At 41.9% G+C, this 19,872-nt stretch overlaps 1 protein-coding gene across 1 annotated transcript in view; it reads left to right on the top strand.

The window, feature by feature from the left end:
• The window catches only part of LOC122539982 (integrin alpha-8-like), a 151,409-nt gene that overhangs the window by 52,155 nt on the left and 79,382 nt on the right, over positions 1 to 19,872 (top strand). Inside the window, exons 7-9 of the mRNA XM_087977898.1 lie at positions 6,391 to 6,519; positions 10,084 to 10,128; positions 17,929 to 17,972. Coding sequence (XP_087834024.1) covers positions 6,391 to 6,519; positions 10,084 to 10,128; positions 17,929 to 17,972 — 218 coding nt within the window. The remainder of the gene's footprint in view (positions 1 to 6,390; positions 6,520 to 10,083; positions 10,129 to 17,928; positions 17,973 to 19,872) is intronic.

Raw genomic sequence — 19,872 nt, forward strand, 5'->3', positions numbered from 1 at the left:
TCAGCAGACAGCAGTGTGATTTGTTATGGTTGAGAGATTCCTAGGATCTGATGATGCTTCTCCTTTACCAGAGATCTGATTTGTGCTGTACCTTCAGCAGTGACATAGACAAGATAAGAGCTGCGCTCGAGACATCCCTGGCCTGTTAGTTTACGTTGAGAGGACTTTGTCTTTTATAATATGTTGGAAGTTCTGCTACATTCACTTCTATCACAGGCTGGGAGAGCATAGTGTGAAATCATATGTTTATCTGGATAAGTCTGATTCTGCTTTGCCCCTCATTACTCTTCGCTCGTGCACAAACTAGAAACTTCCCAGTATGGCTGCTGCAGTTTTAAACTTTACAAGTGCTATTGTGGTTTGAGATACGTTCCACAGAAAAAAAAATTGTAGCACAATTAAAGTCTCAGTCATGTGCTGGATCCAAGATGGCGGCAATCTAGGAGGATCTCATTGCAGAGCTCTACACCGCAGCACAAGCAGGACGAACTTCCAACCTGCCAAACCCGGACCATGGATTTCCAGGAAACCGTGAAAAATTAACTTACCTGCGTTTTTGCCGTCCAGAGATGCCGAAGAAGGGAGGAGGAGTGTCTGAGGCTGGGCCCGCGGCCTAGCCTGCAGGATCCTGGGACTCGATTATTTTCGAGGCCCTGGTGAATGAGCTCATGAAATATTACGAGATGTTGGGTAAGCAGATGAAGGAGAAGCTGGCCCCGATCTCTATCATGCTGCAGAAGCATGAACAGCAGCTGGGAGACCTGGAAAAAAGGACGGACGAGGTTGAAAACAGAGTCCCAGTGGTGGAAGCTGATACCAGTTCCTCCAAGGACAGAATCCAATCCCTGGAGGCACATGTCCATAGTTTACGTGACCAAGTGGATGATCTTGAGAACAGGGGCAGGAGAAAAAATATTCGGATCGCCGGTCTGTCGGAGGGTAAGGAAGGTGAGCGGCAGGTGGAATTTATTGAGGACTGGTTGCCGAAATTCCTTAACTTGGAAGCTGGAATGAGAGGCTTGAAGATTGAGAGGGATCACTGGGTCACAGCGCAGAGGTCAGGTCTGGGTCAACATCCTCATCCTCTCCTGGTGCGGTTTCATCACTATCGGGATAAGGAGAGAATTGTGGAAGCTTCCAGAATCAAGGGGAAGGATCTGAAGGCCCTAATTTATGGGGGCTCTAAGATCATGTTCTTCCAGGACTTTTCAGTGGCGGTGATCCAGAAAAGAAAATCCTATGATGGTGTCAAGAGAAGACTGAGGGAGCTCGGGATCCAGTACTCTCTGAGGTATCTGGCAGTGCTACGGTACACCTAACATGGATCCGTACATCTCTTTGACACGTCGGAGAAGGCAGAGACTTTGTGGACAAATTAAATTAATCTGAACAATTTAGTATGTATAAACAGTAATGTGGTTTGGGTATGTCTTTTTTTTAAGAAACAAAGGAAGTCCGGTTGGTGCTTTCTTTTCCTTTTTTTATTGGTAATAATTTGGGTTAAACTATGTTTGGCGGTAATGAGGCATGTACTTTCAATTTCTAAGTTAAGTTATGCCAAAGGATGGGTGGGGTATTCACCCCTTTTTCTCTTCCATGGTGTATTTACTTTCTTTTCTGCTTGTGTTTGCAGTGTGGCTCTAGCTAGTAGGAGGCAAATTGGCTGGGATGGCTAGATGCCTACTTACCGGCAGTTTGGGATGGGTAGTTGCCCCTTTTGAGCAGGGAGTGAGTTCCCCTATTCAGCGCCATTGGCGTTTTATATGTTAGTTTGTTTTTTGGTTTTTATTGTATATAATTTTTGATAGCTTTGTAGGTTTGTTAAATGTAGTGGTTTTAGTTTATGTAGTTTTTATGTTTGATGGATCATGTGACACTAAAATTTAGCGATTTGTGGTTCGAGTCCCTCAGCTCTGTTACTGCAGAAGGTTATGGCTAATGACTTGATTAAATGGTGGTACCTGGAATATCAAGGGGAGTCACTCACCAATTAAGAGGATGAAGGCATTTTTGAGTCTTAGAAAGGAGAAGGTGGATATTGCTTTGTTACAGGAGACACATTTGGATGGTAGGGAGCATTTGAAACTACAGCAGAGTGGCTTTGATCCGGTTTACTTTTCATCTTTTAATACCAGAAGTAGGGGAGTGGCTATATTGATTGGGAGGAATCTCCCATTTAAGTTACTACAGTGTGTGAATGACACACACGGGAAATTTGTAATTCTCAAAGCCCTAATAAATGGGGAAGAGTATGGTGTTTTAAATGTTTCTTGCCCTCAAGCTCATCCCCTCAAATTTTTGGTAGATGCGTTTTGTAAACTGATCAGTCTTGAGTCCTGGAATAGGGGGAGATTTCAATTGTCTCATGGATCCCACAGTAGACAGGTTGCCCAAACGACCCTCGATAGCTTCTGTACAAACTAAACAATTAGTGGATCTATGCGTAGAGTTAGGGTTGGTGGACATCTGGAGGCATCTCCACCCTACAGGCAGGGACTTTACATTTTTTTCCAATCCACACAGATGTCACACCAGGATTGATTTTTTTCTGACCTGTGGCAACCCTGGACTTGGTGGCATCTTGTACGATTGGTAATATTACCATCTCCGATCATGTTCCAGTGTACCTGTTGGTTAAGATTAAGGATGTTACAGTGTGTTCAAAGTACTGGTAAATGGATCCCTTTATCCTCAAGGATAATAAGCTTGTGGAGTATTTCTCTAGGGAATTTCGGACGTTCCTAGACATTAACTCAGGCTGGGTTAGTAGCCCATCCGTCCTTTGTGAAACTGCCAAAGCCTATGCCGGGGGGGTTAATTATTTCCTACTCTGCTAGTAGGAAGCAGCAGAAGGATGAGCAGCAATGTCTCCTTGAAGCACGGTTGAAGGCAGCCAAGAAGGCTGACTTTGACAGGCCTCATTGGTCAAGCTACAGAGGATTACAGTGCTGCGGTCTGCATTGAATTCCGTGCTCACACAGACAGCAAAGAAAGAGTTTACCTTTGCAAAGCAAAGGTTGTATGAGCATGGTGACAGGCGAGACAAATACTTAGCATATTTTACCAGGAAAAGGACTGCCCTCAAGCCATTACAGTGATTAGGGAAGGGTCTGGGAACCTAACATGTGATTCCAAAAAGACTAATGTGGCATTCTGGAGCTTTTCCTCTAAATTATACCAATCTGAGGGTTGTGCGGAGGGGTGGGCCAAAATGGAGTCCTTTTTCAAGGATCTGGAGCTCCCAGGCATGACTCCCAAACAAAAGTCCTTTCTCAAAGCCCGCTTATCAGAGCAAGAGGTGCAGGAGGCTGTAAAGCTGCTTCAGGGAAGAAGGTGCCTGGTCCTGATGGACTTCCCAGCGAATTCTATAAGGATTTATAAACATACCGTCAGGCATGGTACTCAATACGTTTAATGATTCATACAGCCATGATTGTCTCCCGCCATCTCTGAGAGAGGCCAATATTTTGCTCATTCTTAAAAAAGGGAAGGTCCTGGAGGACTGTGCTTCGTATAGGCCCATTTCACTCTTCAATGTTCACTTTAAAATCCTCTCTAAGACTCTTGCGTTAAGGCTGGAGACTGTGTTACCTTCTATTGTTAAAGAGGACCAGACGTGCTTCATAAAGGGCCGCAGGTCCTTCAATAGTGTTAGGAGGCTGCTTAATGTAATTCATGCATGTCAACAACAGTCAATACAGGGATTAGTGACTTCTCTAGATGCAGAGAAGACATTTGACCAAGTTGAGCAACCGTTTCTTTTCTATACTCTGGAGCGGTTTGGCTTGGACGAAGTCTTTACAAGATGGGTAAAGGTTCTCCACAGTGACCCTCTCGCTGCCGTCATCACCAAAGAGGTGCAATCAAGCAATTTTAACATTTTTTGGGGCAGCCAGCAGGGCTGTCCCCTTTCGCCACTACTTTTTACATCAGTGATTAAAGCATTGGCGGAGGCCATTTGTAGGGATCCTAATATATCAGCTCCAGCGGTGGAGTCAAAATTACATAAGATTTTGTTGTACGTGGACAATGTCCTTTTTTTTGTCAAATCCAGCAGTTTCGGTGCCTCACCTGATATAATGCATCAGTGCGTTTGGTGCCTTTTTCGGGGTACAAGATTAATCCTGCAAAATCAGAGGCTATGCCTATGGGTGGTCTTACGAAGGAGCTAGGTCTTGAGGGCAAAACTCGATTCCCATTTAAGTAGTCACAGAGGGGTTTGTGTATTTGGGCATATTCATTACTCTAGTTCTGGATCAGCTGTTCAAAGCTAATTTTGTTCAATTATTTGACAAAATCAAACAAGACCTTCAAAGATGGGAGGCACTTCCGGTCTCGTGGTTGGGTCGGATAGCACTTATTAAGATGAATATTCTCCTCCTTTCGTTGTACCGTATACGGATGCTCCCCCGATTTTCAATAAGCAAACATTCAGGAGATTGAATGGCTGGTTCAACTCCTTTATTTGGCATCATAAGCCGCTTCTCATTAAATTAGCTGAACTGCAATTGCCTCACAGATTGGGGGGAGTAGACCTTATGGACATTAAAAGCTACCAACTGAGCTCGCTTTTATCCTATGTGAGTAATTGGGTCTGTGGGGACCCTCTTTCAATATGGTTAGATATCGAAGCCTCCCAGGCAAAGTACTCCTTACTAGTATGCTATTTCTGGACAAAATGAGGACAGTTAGGGAATATTTCCATAACCCAATTGTTATCAATAATGTTAAAGCATGGAGGACAATTTCACAGAGGGAAGGCAATATTGGCAAAGCATCTTCTCTTACACCTATAGTGGGTATGCCGGGTTTTCAACCGGGGATGATAGATTCAGGATTCAAATGTTGGGCAGCTAGGAGTGTGTCTTGCATAGCTGATTTACTTGAGGGAGACACAATGATGTCCTTCAATCAGTTAGCACGGAAATATGAGCTATCTAACAGGGACCTCTTTCGTTTTTTTCAAGTTATGGATTTTATTCAAAATCAGACTACACTTTTGACTGATCCCTACAAATCCAACATAGACAGGAGAGTACCCAGTGCTAAGAGTACACTTTCTGTCAGCACTTTATATCATCAATTGGGGGCTGCCTCCTCAGATGAGTTCGATCCACTCTGCAGGGTGTGGGAGAGAGAGCTAGGTGTTGAAGTCTTCTCAGAGAAAACGCAATAAAGATATCAATTTGCAATAGGACCCATACTTTACAGTTGAAGCTTCTCCACAGGGTCCACTTGGCTCCGGACAATTTATCAAAATTTAAACCGGGGTATCTTCAACATGTCCCAAGTGCGATGTCTGTATGGGCACTCTCATCTATTGTCTCTGGTCCTGTGGTAGGCTTCAAACATACTGGAGCACTGTGGCGGGTGCAATGGAGAGGACTTTAGGTGTAAGGGTGGAGAAGGACCCAATTTCTCTCCTTCTGGGCCTGCCCAGTGCATTCCCTGCAGATGCACATCAGAAAAAAACTTTTCAACTTTTCTGCGCAAGAAAGAATATTTAGCTCGGTTGGGTATCCGAAACCGCTCCCCTTCCCCCCACCTCCCCGAGCCAGCCGGGTTGGTGGAAGGGTTATTTTTCACAAGTATGGTACACCACAAAAATGAGAATTTTTATAAGACATGGCAGCCCTTTTTGGAATACCTGGACACAGATGTATCTGCCACACTAATAAGGGCCAATTTATAGCTGTCACAATTGTACTTTACAAGTCCAATATCTAGAGAAGAGGAACTGTGAACATATGAGTGTCTTTTTTGGCTAAGAAGAGTTATTGCTATCTATTAGTTTGTTGTTGGTTATTGGTAATTTAGTTACATAGTTAGTTGGGTTTTTATATTATATACTTTTCTATATATATATATATATATATATATACATTTGTACATGAGGTTTTTTTTAACTTTTTTGTGTTCTTTCTTTGTATTGTTTTGAATTGTATTGTTTTGTATCTGTTGTTAAATTTTTAAAAATCTATTTTTTCAATTAAAAAAGTCTCAGTTATATTTTTGAAGCTGTTTGGTTATCTGTCTCCCTAATGATACTACCAAATGTCACTCTGCTTTCTCATAACATAACATGATGTTTTGAGTCCAGTGACCCTTCTTCTGTTGGCTCTCTTCCTCCCTCCACTGATGTTATCAGACGTGATGAGTTTTCCAGCAACTTCTGTTTTTCATTTTGATTTCCAGCATCTGCAGTTCTTTTGGGTTTTCTGAAAAAACACTGTTATTGTAGCATCAATCATTTTTTCCATATCACTCCATTCCTACAGTGTCTGCATACTGAACACTACTCAGTGCTACTTAACCTATAAAATCTACAATGAATGTTTTAGCACAACACCCCTAAAGGACAATTGTTTAAACTTGCTGTAATCCACTCAGGTCAGTTATTTGCTACCAGCAACATTGACATGATTGTTAAGGATTACCAACGTGATCAGCCTCTGAGACCACTAGGATTAAAAAAAGAAACAAAAGATGCCAGAGGGAAAAAAGATAACCATTTTGAAGGTAAGACTTGAATGATTTTCCTCTAAGTTCTAATCCTAATGCTAGTCTCCAGATATATTATCCTTTCAAAAATTAATTATCCATGTATTTTTGCAACTAGCGTAGATATGGGGAGCACGAAGATTGTATATGATTTAAGAATAGGTTGGTATAATTTGCTAAATTCAGTTCCAAAATCTAAATCATGGATCATAGAATAGACCTATCATACGATTATTATAGAATCCCTACAGAGTGGAAGCAGGCCCCAACATATCCACACCAACTCTCTGAAGAATATCCCATTGATCCCTGACTAATGCACCCATTCTACACATTCCTGAATACTTTGAGCAAATTAGCATGACCAATTCACCTTACCTGCACATCTTTGGATTGCAAGAGGAAATCGAGCACCCGGAGGAAACCCACGCAGACACGGGGAGAATGTACAAACTCCACGCAGTCGCCCAAGGCTGGAATTGAACCCGGGTCCCTCACGCTGTGAGGCAGCAGTGCTCGCCATTGAGCCACCCATGCTGCCCTGTGTGGGAATGGAGTTCTCCTTCTTTCGCTGTGAGGACTCATACAGTCAAATGCTATAATTGGTTAGGTAGTCCTGGCTGAGCAACCACTGGAAAACTTAACAATACCTTGCCCTGATAAGTTATCAACTGGTTAAGTTCTATCACTACCTGAATGCCCATGCATATAAGATTTGGCAATTATATCCAGACAGAAGTGAAAAGAAAACATTGCAAATCTTGAGTATAGATAGACCAGCAAATTTGAATGGGGTGGTTGATTGGATGGTATGCTGAAGAAAACAAAATAAATTTGCTGTTTATTCTAAGATCTCACAATCCTTCCAGAATCCTTGTCCAACTAGCTGTTGGCACTGGTTGTGCCCATCCTTTGCACCAATCTGGGCTCACTGCACACAAAACAACAAAAAATAGAAGTTTGTATTGAAATTAATCCCAACATTAGTCACCCCCTTTATGTGAATGTTGCAACCTTACAAATAAGCAAAGTGTTGTAGTGTTGCAGTAGTAGTGCCCCCAACTTTGAGCCAGGAGCCCCAGCATTAAATCCCACCTGCTCCAGAGGTATGTAATAACATCTCTGAACAGGTTGATTAGAAAATATCTAAGAGTTAATATTTATACTAACTTCAGAAATCCCCTTATACATCCTTCCTAATTTCAGCACTTCTTCTGACCACATTGAGATCAACGCTAATGTTTTGGCTAAATTCATCTCTGTAAGATATTGAATGGAATGGTCATGGGATACAGTGCTATTATAGACATGGTCTAGGTTGTCAACAATGTAATTAATTGATAAAATCTGTATGTATTTCAGCGCCTTTCTTCAGGAATGTTATATAAATTTGTAATTTTTAATTGTAATTGTAATTTAGTATTTCCTTTAAGATCCCATTCATCAGTTTCCTGTGACTTGCTCAATTTTGTTATCTATTTTTAATAGCTTTGTCATATTGTTCCATGTTTGTAACTTGATTTGTATGTATGAATATTCTGATGAAACTTACAATGAAATTCCATCTTTGGGCTGCAAACGTATTTCTTGAATGAAATGCCATATTATTCTTATAACATTTGAGGGGGTGTCAAAAGTTTTGACTCCACAAATTTCTACTTCATATCTTTTGACCTAACTCAGCAGGATGTGCCTTTAAAAGCACAGACTCTAATGTTATATAAGTAGATTGCCCAATAATTGGAAGATGCTCAGATGTATTTCCTCATGTGGAAAATAGTCAGCTGCTCAAACAAATTCACCTTTGATTTGTCCAATACCTCTGCCTGTCAAACACATAGTTAACCTTTCCTTAATATAATCTTAATCTAATGTACAGCACTTTACATTTCTTCACAGTGTTACAAAAAACAAGAAGAAATTGTGGACCCCATTACAATATCTTAGTTTATCAGAACTCTGATTCTGTACCTATTCCCAAACCAGCTTTACACTGGTTTTTACTGTGTGTTTAGGATCTAGAAAATGCATTGCATGAGAGTATGGTGGACATAGATTCATTCATGGCATTCAAAGGAAAATTCAATTATTGTCTGAAACAGAAAAGCTTGCAAAGCTGCAGGAGAGTGTGTTGAAGTGAATTACTCTTACAGAGATACAACATGATGGACTGAATGGCCTTCTTCAGTGTTGCAGCCCTTCTAAAATTCTAATAATCTAATAATCATATTTCATTATGTTAGTTCATGGATGAATATTAGTCAGAATACTAGCAGGAACATCCTTTCTTCATGTAAATGTAATGGACTATTTGAAACCAATATGACCGGGGTGACAAGTCCTGGTTAAATGCCTTATCAAAAACCAACAATCTAACATTCATTCAGTACTGCTGCAAGCTATCAGCCCAGCTTACGCTATCACCCGTTTGGAGTCAGACTTTTTATTTGTCTTACTCAGGTTACACAGAGCAACTGTCAAGCAGGCAGCAGTCACCCTGACTCTATTTGTTACCTTCAAAGAATATCATAGTATAGTATCTGAGAACTAAACACTAATAGTAATTATTTCAATAATGATCTATTTTCCTACCTTTCATTCACTTTCCCATGAGAATAACTCTGTGCCTTGTCCAAGCACTTGCCAAATAACCCACTAGCCAGGTGTGTGTCACCATTTTCCCTCTTGCTAATCCCAAGTGTATGGCTGTCATTTTCCTTTGATTGTTTCAGAAATTCATCAGAATTCCCTCAGCTTTGGGACTCCTTCAAGTCAAATTGTGTGTGTCAGTCCACCCAATCCAGGGACCTTAAAGTTTAAAAATTGTTTGAGTTACATTCAAAGGCTTTTAAAGAACGACAATGAACTTAAAAACAAAAAAGAAATCACTGCTCTCCTGATAAGGCAACCTATACATCAAATGACCTTGTCTTAGAATGAATTGTTCAATGATGTGCACACAACACTATGTGCACACAACACTACTATCAGGATTCTAAGGGTGTCCGATGGCAAAGTATTCATTTTGTTTTTAATTGACTTATGGAATGTGGACTTCACTGACTTGGCCAGCAATTATTGTCCACCCCTATCTCTTGAGTTACTTTATACATAATTTATATGTTACCGATAATTGGCTTTGAAGTGAAGAAGGAATAAGCTTCCACCACTGATATATTATGAGGTTTCTTCAAGTGCAGTCTGAATGTAATCTATTCTAAAACTCACTGGCAATATTTTATTTCTCTCTGAAACCGTCAATAGGCATCCCATCAAGTATGTATTCTTTGTTACAGTCCTGTCAGAGATTTGATCTATCAAGACATTGATGCTTAAAAGAAGATTATTGAAGATATTGTCATGTTGGTACCACATCCCACATTATCTTGTCAGTTAAATGACAGATCAGTTTTGTAACCCTGTCAGATATTCGGATTCTAGTGCAAGATGTAATTTGTCTGGATGAGGGAAAATCAGAACACTTCCATTTGAAGATTTGCTCTGTTAAATGCGGCTTGAAAGATGGTGAAATATGTCTCATGTTATTACCTTCATTACAGTCTGAATACATCTGCTTTACAGGTTACTCACTCACTATGGGGGAATTTACAGGAGACTCTGTTAAAGGTAAAGTTCAGTGTCTTTGACTATTCCAGTCTAATGTCATTATTACACTTGCCCTTATTAATCCCAAAAGTCTCTAGAATGGATCAGTTTACGTTGTCTGAAAACAAGTGACATAAGACAGGAGAATTTAATTCTGAACAGATTTGATTGGGAATAGAATCTAGCTAAGCCTTATTTCAATGAGGTGCTAGGCAGTCTAAAGTCCCTAAGGGCTGCCATAAAGCCATATTCTTATAAATTCATCTCCTGAGTTCCACTGAAGAATACAAGTGCTACAAGCACAGGGACATGATGAGGATTGTCTCTGTTAAAGAGGTCAGCTGGAGATGTTCCAGTCAATTACAGTCAACTTTGTGTGTACCTGACCCATGTCATTTCCTCGAGATTGTGAACCATAACTGACACAATTTTACTGCAAGTTCAACAGTTTTATTGCCAAGAGATGATAGGTAAAAAAAGACACATATAGGGGTGAAAAAACTCCACAGCAGTCAGCATCCAGTTACCAAGTCACCCTTTATTTAGAAGTGGACAATTCCTGGACTCTGACCAGCTGGCTCAGAGCTCATCCCGAGAGTGAGAAGAATCCTTGAAATTCCTGTTTATCTGTTCAGCCAGAGCTCCCTAATTGGCCCAGGTTAACAGCCCCAATCAGGAAACTCATATTCAATAAGGTCCACCTGGCCAACTTCATTCCAGTCACTACAAGAAGTAAGTTAAGAAACATATGGTTACACCCTAGTTAGTCAGATTATCTTAACTGCAGGTTGATTGGGTGGTCTGACTAGGATTAACTATCGATGAAGATTGTGAGTTTATGTGTTGACTGCTCAGCTACTGTCTTCATGTTTTATTGTTCTGAGCCACTTTATTTGCCTCAGGGGTTTGTGATCAGTCTTTGAATAGACCATATCTAACTAGACTATATCATGTGAGCTTCCTTTGCATGGTTGGGTAGACACAAGGCTTCTGACCTTACCTCTGGTATTGCTTCAAGGTATCATATGTTTTCACAAGTATTTATATGACTGCCTTGAGGCATGGGACATTTATACATATCAAAGGTAAACAGAACCAAAGCTAGTTCCTTCATCAGCAATCAATTTAACAATAAATCTCAGGTATTCTTTTAAGTACATTGATACAGGAATCTTAAGCATATTCCTGCACTTAATAGTTATTAAAGAGTTTCTTATCACACTCATCTAATATAACATTAGCGTCTAATTCTACAATTTTCAGTATCAGATGCCAAAATTCCTTGGTCAGGGAGATAGAACTAAAACATTATCAAAAAAAGATATTAAGTTAAAACTTTTTGTTTTGCACTATTGGGCTGGACACACAAGAAACTAAATGTGGAGATGGAACAGCAATTGATACAACATTGTATGGGAATTGTTAGTATGGGAAGGCAGAGGCATTTTTGATGGTCAATATTGAATATTTTCAGCTAAGATTGATGGTTAACTGTTCCTGCTGAATCCCCATGCCAACAATAGTCAAACTAATCAGTATTCTCTTCTCATACTCAATACATTGGAGTTCCCTTTCCAAGTTTGTTTTCGTGCATGTTAGTCCTGATAAGAGGAAAGTGAGGACTACAGATGATGGAGATCAGAGCTGAAATATGTGTTGCTGGAAAAGCGCAGCAGGTCAGGCAGCATCCAAGGAGCAGGAGAATCGGGCATGAGCCCTTCTTCAGGTATTAGGAAAGTGTGTCCAGCAGGCTAAGATAAAAGGTAGGGAGGAGGGACTTGGGGGAGGGGCGTTGGAAATGCGATAGGTGGAAGGAGGTCAAGGTGAGGGTGATAGGCCGGAGTGGGGGTGGGGGCGGAGAGGTCAGGAAGAAGATTGCGGGTTAGGAAGGCGGTGCTGAGTTCGAGGGATTTGACTGAGACAAGGTGGGGGGAGGGGAAATGAGGAAACTGGAGAAATCCGAGTTTATCCCTTGTGGTTGGAGGGTTCCTTCCATCATATTCCCAGGAACACAGAGCTGAGTGGAAGGCATGGCTGTTCAGAGCAGATGTGGGATCCATTCTTGGTCTCATCTTAAAAACTGGACAAAGCTGATCAATCCTACCGGAAATGACTGACCTTGTAACAAACATGCAAGTAGAACATCTTTTATGTTAGACTTAGGCTCGTTGAGCTGCTGACTCACCCAGCCCTTCATACCCCATCCTTTTAGAGTGACAACCTGTCCATGCAATTCAAGGCTAGGCCATTGGAGTGATTGATCCATGATGCTTTATAGACCTCTCAATTATCAAAGTCAACCCACCTTCAGTGTTGGTGCAGGGGTAGAACTAATGGCAGTACAAGGCCTGTAGAATGGGCAGTTAGATGTTATGCCAGGGTAGAACAGAAACTGTGGCATTTTGCAAGTCATGAGGATACTTTTAATTCACAAAGTGGATTTGGTCTGAATGAAAAGTAAAGATTCCAAGGAGGAACCAATCTTACTGTGAAGTGCTGCTGGAAACTTCCAGTTTAATATAACAGGATGCATAACAGTGTCTTTCTAGGTGATATAGTGCACCAAAGTTGCCACCAAAGGACTCATTGTGGTGTGCTACAGTATATTTTGTAGATGGTACATACTGATTCTACTGTTCATCAATGGTGGCGGGAATATATGTTAAAGATGGTGGATGTGATGCCAACCAATTTTGACCTGAATGATGCCAAGCTTCCAGTGCTTAGCACTGCTGCCTCACAGCACCAGGGACTCAAGTTCGAATCTAACCTCAGGTGTGGAGTTTGCACATTCTCTCTGTGTCTGCTTGGGTTTCCTCCGGGTGTTCTGGTTTCCTCCCACAATCCAAAGATGTGTAGTTAGGGGGGAATTGGCCATGCTAAATTGCCCATAGTGTTCAGGAATGTGTAGGTTAGGTGCATTAGTCAGTGGTAAATGTAAGGAGAATGGGTCTGGGTGGGTTAGTCTTTGGAGGATCAATGTGGACTTGTTGGGCACTGTAGGAATTCTTTGGAGTGTTGTTGGAGCTGCACCCATCCAGGCAAGTGGAACCTATTCCATTAACTTCCTAACCAGTACCTTGTAGATGATGTGGAACAAGAGATAGAGTAATTCAGTCTCTTCTAAGGGCAGCAGATGCACAGCGGCACCAGCACCTTCAAGTTCTCCTCTAAGCTGCACACCATCCTGACTTGGAAATATATCACTGTTCCTTCACTGTAACTGAGTCAAAATCTTGAAAATCCTTTCATAACAACACTGTTGGCACACTTACATTAAAGGAACTGCAGCAGATGAAAATGGGAGTTCATCACTACCTTCACAAGGCCAACTGGGATGGGCAATTAATGATGTAACAGATAATGCAATTGTGACATGGGCAGAAAACTCAGAGAGATGGAGACTACTGCGTTCTGTATTAGAATGTAGTAACTGAGGAAATAAAGAGTTGGAATTACTCTACTGTGTCTAAATCCAGGTTATTGGTAGAATAGAGCAAAGGAGAAAAACCAACAAGTTCAACAGTGAGGGGAGAGGGACAAGCTACCCATTAGAATAAGTCATGATGTGGAGGTGCCGGTGTTGGACTGGGATGAGATTTTTAACATTAGAATAAGTGTTGACAGGTCCATGATACAGACTTCTATCCTGTAATCAATCCTACCTTAAAGTAGATGATGGATTGGCTTTGGGGAGTCAGGAATTTAGGTCCTCACTGGAACGTTCCCAGCCCCTGACCTGCTCTTGTAGCCACAATATGTATAAAGCTGGTTAGTTGGGACTTCAGGACGTTGATAGTGGGGATTCAGTAATAGTAATGCAACTGGATGTCTAAAGTTGATGGTTAGATTCTCTCTTGTTTGAAATGAGTCATTGCCCCTTAATTGTGAGGCAGCAATGTTACTTGCTATTTATTAATCCACGCCTGTTAGTTGCTGTACATGGACATAGACTGCTGCAGTACCTATGGAATTGTGCTAAATTTTGGACAACCTTTTAATGGTGAGAAGTTCATTCATGACGCAGCTGAAGATGGTTGGCCTCTGCGAAACTCTTCCACAACTGAGACAATCGACCTCCAATCATAGCCTTTGTGCTGAGGGCGACCCCAGAAGTTTCTGCCAATTCCCATTGACACGAGGTTTGCTGGTGTTCCCCAATGCCAGTCAAAAGCTGCTTTGATGTCAAGGGCAGTCACTTCCAACTAACCTCTTGGTCTACATAGAGCACAGGGCTGCTGTATGTTTGGTTCAGTGGGATATCTATAACTCAGCGTTAAACTCTGGTCTCTGAGTTTATAATAATTATAGGTTCAAGTCCCATTCTAGGCATGTGAGGACGAGACATTGATGATAATGCTGCTTAGTGGGTCTACTATGAAAGGTGCTGCCTTTTGGAAAAGGAATTAAACCAACACTTCACAGGAATATCATAGAATCCCTACAGTTTGGAAACAGCCCGTTTGGCCCAACAAGTCCACATGGACCTGCTGACGAGTATCCCACCCAGACCCATTCCCTTACTCTATCACTATACATTCCTCTGACGAATGCACCTAACCTACACTTCGCTGAACATTGTGGGCAATTTAGCAGGGCGGAAATGGGTACTGCAGATGCTGGAGATCAGAGTCAAGATTAGAGTGGATCTGGAAAAGCACAGGGGAGGTCAGGCAGCATTGAGGAGCAGGAAAGAAATGACGTTTCCTGATGAAGGGCTTTTGCCCAAAACGTCAATTTTTCATGCTTCTTGGATGCTGCCTGACCCGCAATTCAGTATGTCCAATTCATCAAACCTGCACATCTTTGGACTGTGAGAAGAAACTGGAGCACCTAGAGGAAACCTACCTAGACATGGGGAGAATGTGCAAACTCCCTGAGCAGTCACCCGAGGCTGGAATCTAACCCAGGTCCCTGGCATTGTGAGGCAGAGTGCTAACCACTGTGCCACTGTGCCACCTCATGATAGAAGGTGAAGTCTTTGGACTAGCTTCTACCTTTTGAGGATCGGAAAAATCAGTTGGATGCTGTTTAAATGCAGGCCCCCTTGCTTTTAATCAAATTAATTTATTGAAATTTATATGTTGTTCAATCTTTCTTTGAATTTCAACATTTAGAAGTTACATTTAGACTAAAGGCAAGGCTTTGGTGCCTGGTTATCAAATAAACCACATTTATGACTTGAACAGCAATAAATCCAATCTGTTCTCAGCAGAGATTTTGCAGTTTTCCAAATAATTCACTCCTCAAATTTCTCTCTGATGAATACCTTCGCAAAATGCAATACCCAGCCCCAATAACTTTATTATAATCAGCAAGTGATTCACAAAATAAGTTGGAATATTTAAAGCATTTGAATTTTGGAATCAAACCAATAGTCAAATGTACCAAATATAGCGACATTCAAGGAAGTGCTCTATTATAATTATACAGATACTCTTTTACTGTACTGGCAATTTTCAATGGTACTGTAGATTGAAACTGGTGCTTAGTGAATGGTTGATTTACTGGCAATCTGAAACAGTTGCCTGTGCTATCCATAATGCTCGAATTCACTTGATCTGTTCAGCTATTTGTTAAAATACCATTTAATTTGTGTGCTGGAATTTTTGTGTGGAACAAGTTATCCCAGTACTGGTTTAAGGATTTCTGGTGCTCTATAACCATGAGCCTGGTTAAGATGCAGAGAAACCCAAACTGACTGTAGGAAATATGGAGGTGCCTGCTGCTTTTATCTTTAGCTGCAGGTTGCCATTTTGCAACATTCAATAATATCCTCACACTTCGACTGCGCAACATTGCACAACATACACCATTGCCACAATTAGTGGGAAAGAGTTTGCTTCATATAGTGTCACTTGAAGCAATGCCAAGGAAAGCTGGAAACCCTTGGGGAGAGCCAGCACTGCAGCCCATACAGGTTTCCCCATTATGATCATAGAGAAACTCATGTGACCACACGGTTAATTGAGCGCAGTACAGTCTGCCCCTGGAGGACTGGATTTGTTTGCTCAGCAGAAACTTATCCACGCTGTCATTTGGACAACACAGTAAACTACATGATACAAGTGGGCGAAAGACTCATGCTAACTACTTGGAAGAAGAAATATTTTCAAATGCTGTCTTTGGGGCGGCACGGTGGCTCAGTGGTTAGCATTGCTGCCTCACAGGATTAGGAACCCAGCTTCAATTCTAGCCTTGAGCAACTGTCTGTGTGGAGTTTGCACATTCACCCTACATCTGTGTGGGTTTCCTCCAACAGTCCAAAGATGTGCAGGTTAGGTGGACTGGTGATGTTAAATTGCCCTGTGGTGTTCAGGGATGCAAATTAGACATACTAAATGCTGGCTTACAGTTAGAGGGCTGCATTCGGGTTGCCCTTCAAAGGGTCGGTGCAGACTTGATGGACTGAATGGTCTGACCCTTCTCTAGCTTTTATCCACATCTTAAGGATTAAAACAACTTCAACTTCACTGGGCATCGTTTATAGAATGGAACATCCTCAGTCGCTTGCCTGGAACATCATGAAACAAAATGTGACAATGAATCCCATAATGCAATATTCATGCAAGTGGGAAAAAGCTTGGCTGAAGAGGTAGGTTTTGAGGAGGAGAGAGAGAGAAAGGTGGAGAAATGGAAAGGTTTAAGGAGGGAATTTGAGAGCTTTAGATTTTGGTAGCTGAAAGGCACAGCCAGCAAAGATGAAGCGATTAAAACAAGAGATGCTCAAGAGGCTAGAGTCAGAGAAGCACATCCCAAGGTCTTCATATCAAATTGATATATGTGCTCTGATGTGCTCTCACTGCGTCATGTGACAGTTTTAGGTGCAAACCTACGTGCAGCGATATTTTCACAAACTGCAGTGAGATGAGTGACTCGGTAATTTGGTTATTGTTGCTAATGATTTCTGAGGAAAGAATGTGACTAGAACTCCTGAAATGAACCCTCTGTTTTGAAAGAGAGCATCTTGTATAATTGCCTGAACTGCTGGAAAAGGCAGGTACAAACTTGGTTTAGCATTTCTCTTTCTCTCAAGGGACAACTTTCTCGAAGTGCTTCACTGAAGTTTGAACAAATAATTGTATTTATGCAGTGGCTTTAATGCAGAAAGCAAATGCCGTAAGGAATTTAGATTTTTCAGCCCAGACAGCATTGGGCAGAGTGTGAATGTACAATCTTCTGGACTGAGACCAAGGCACAACCAACTGAGCTCAGGTCACTCTGTGGGAAATTCAACACTGTGTTCGCAATCCGTTATCCTTCACACAATTCTGGATAAACTGATCCATTCCCCCATTCATTGTGGAATTGCCATTGTGGAATTCATTGCCACAGAGTGCAGCGGAGGCTGGGACATTAAATGTCTTCAAGGCAGGGATCGATAAATTCTTAATCTCGCAGAGAATTAAGGGCTACGGGGAGAGTGCAGATAAGTGGCGTTGAAGTGTCCATCAGCCATGATTGAATGGCAGAGTGGACTTGATGGGCCAAGTGGCCTTACTTCCACTCCTATATCTTATGGTCTTATTGCTATTTATGAGATTTTGGAATACCAAGATGACACCACTGCATTCCCCTTGATGCAGACAGAAACCTATCCCTTATTCATTGGAGGCCCGACCAGGAATGTCTTTACCCATCAGCTTTACAATCCCCACCACCCTCAGCCATCCTCCTATCAAGCTCAGCTTGGGATTTCCACTCTCAGAATCCATGAGCCACACTGAGATGTCGTTGTTCCTGCATCAGCTTTGGACATGGTCTCGTTACTAAAGTCCTTGTTATTAAAAGAAAACTTTAACCTGTCTATTCTTTTTATAGATTATCTTCTGGGAGCTCCCAGGGCAAAACACGCATTGGGATCGGTATGTATGATTGGTTAAATAAATGTTGATGAATATTGGCATGCTCTGTGTTTAACATTGAACAAATGTTTTGAGTGCATTTTCTTCTGTTAAATCCAAGTTTGATGTATTCAGAATTCACCCCTTCAAACCCGGTCCAACTGAGAAAAAAACACACTGATGTGAAAATTAAAAAGAAGTTTCTGGAAAAGCTCAGCAGGTCTGAGTTCTCAGGAAAGATCACCAGACCTGAAATATTAACCCTGATTTTTCTTCATGGATGCTGCTAGACCTGCTGAGCTTTTCCAGCAATTTCTGTTTTTGCTTCTGATTTACATCATCCATCTATTTTCTAAGGACCTGTATCCCTCTGCTCCCTGCCCATTCATGTACTTGTCTAGGAGCATCTTAAATGATGCTGTTGTGCCCGACTCTATCACTTCCACTGGCAATGCATTCTAGGTACTCACCACCCTCTGCATAAAGAACTTGCCAGGCATATCTCCTTTAAACTATTCTCCTTCCACTTTGAACTCATGACCCCTAGTAATTGAGTCCCCACTCAGGGAAAAAGTTTCTTGCTATCCACCCTATCTGTACCTCTCATGATTTTGTAGTCCTCAATCAGGTTCCTCCTCAACCTCCATCTTTCTAATGAGAATAATCCTAATCTACTCAATTTCTCTTCATAGCTAGTGCCCTCCATACCAGGCAACATCCCGGTGAACCTCCTTTGCACCACCGTCAATGCATCCACATCCTTTTGGTAATGTGGCGACCAGAATTGTATGCAGTATTCCAAATGTGGCTGAACCAAAGTCTTACACGACTGTAACATGACCTATCAACTGTTGTACCCAATACTCCATCCGATAAAGGAAAGCATGACATATGCCTTCTTGACCATTCTATTGACTTGTGTTTCTACCTTCAAGGTAAAATTGACCTGAATACCCAGATCTCTCTGTACATCAATTTTCCAAAGGTTTTTCCTTTTACTGTATAGTTTGCTCTTGAACTGATATAGTTCTTTTGGTTTTTACATTTACATGAAGTTGTTCATTTTGGAAGGATGAACAAAAGAACAGAATATTTTTTAAATGGAGATAAGCTGTAGCAAGCTGAAACACCAAAGGACTTGGAGTACATGTGCATGAAACACAGAAAGCTAGCACTGTTGCAGAGGTAGTAAAGAAGGCTAATAAAATGTTGGCCATTATTTCAAAGGGGTTGGAGTATAAGAGTAAGGAAGTCTGACTGAAACTCTACAAGGAGAAAGTGAGGACTGCAGATGCTGGAGATCAGAGCTGAAAATGTGTTGCTGGAAAAGCGCAGCAGGTCAGGCAACATCTAGGGAACAGGAGAATCGACGTTTTGGGCATAAGCCCTTCTTCAGGAATGTGAAAAGTTTGTCCAGCAGGCTAAGATAAAAGGTAGGGAGGAGGGACTTGGGTTAGGGGCGTCGGAAATGTGATAGGTGGAAAGAGGTCAAGGTGAGGGTGATAGGTCAGACTGGGGTGGGGACGGAGAGGTCAGGAAGAAGAATGCAGGTTAGGAAGGCAGTGCTGAATTCGATGGATTTGACTGAGACAAGGTGGGGGGAGGGGAAATGAGGAAACTGGTGAAATCCGAGTTCATCCCTTGTGGTTGGAGGGTTCCTAGGCGGAAGATGAGGCGCTCTTCCTCCAACCGTCGTGTTGTTGTGGTCTGGCGATGGAGGAGTCCAAAGACCTGCATATCCTTGGTGGAGTGGGAGGGGGAGTTGAAGTGTTGAGCCACAGGGTGGTTGGGTTGGTTGGTCCGGGTGTCCCAGAGGTGTTCTCTGAAACGCTCATCTCTCAGACCATCCATAACCTCATCACCTCGGGGGATCTCCCATCCACCGCCTCCAACCTCATAGTCCCACAACCCCGCACCGCCC

The sequence above is a fragment of the Chiloscyllium plagiosum genome, unplaced genomic scaffold, assembly GCF_037043375.1.
Source record: "Chiloscyllium plagiosum isolate Xiang-an unplaced genomic scaffold, Cpla_swu_hap1 HiC_scaffold_32, whole genome shotgun sequence".
In the NCBI taxonomy this organism is placed as follows: domain Eukaryota; kingdom Metazoa; phylum Chordata; class Chondrichthyes; order Orectolobiformes; family Hemiscylliidae; genus Chiloscyllium; species Chiloscyllium plagiosum.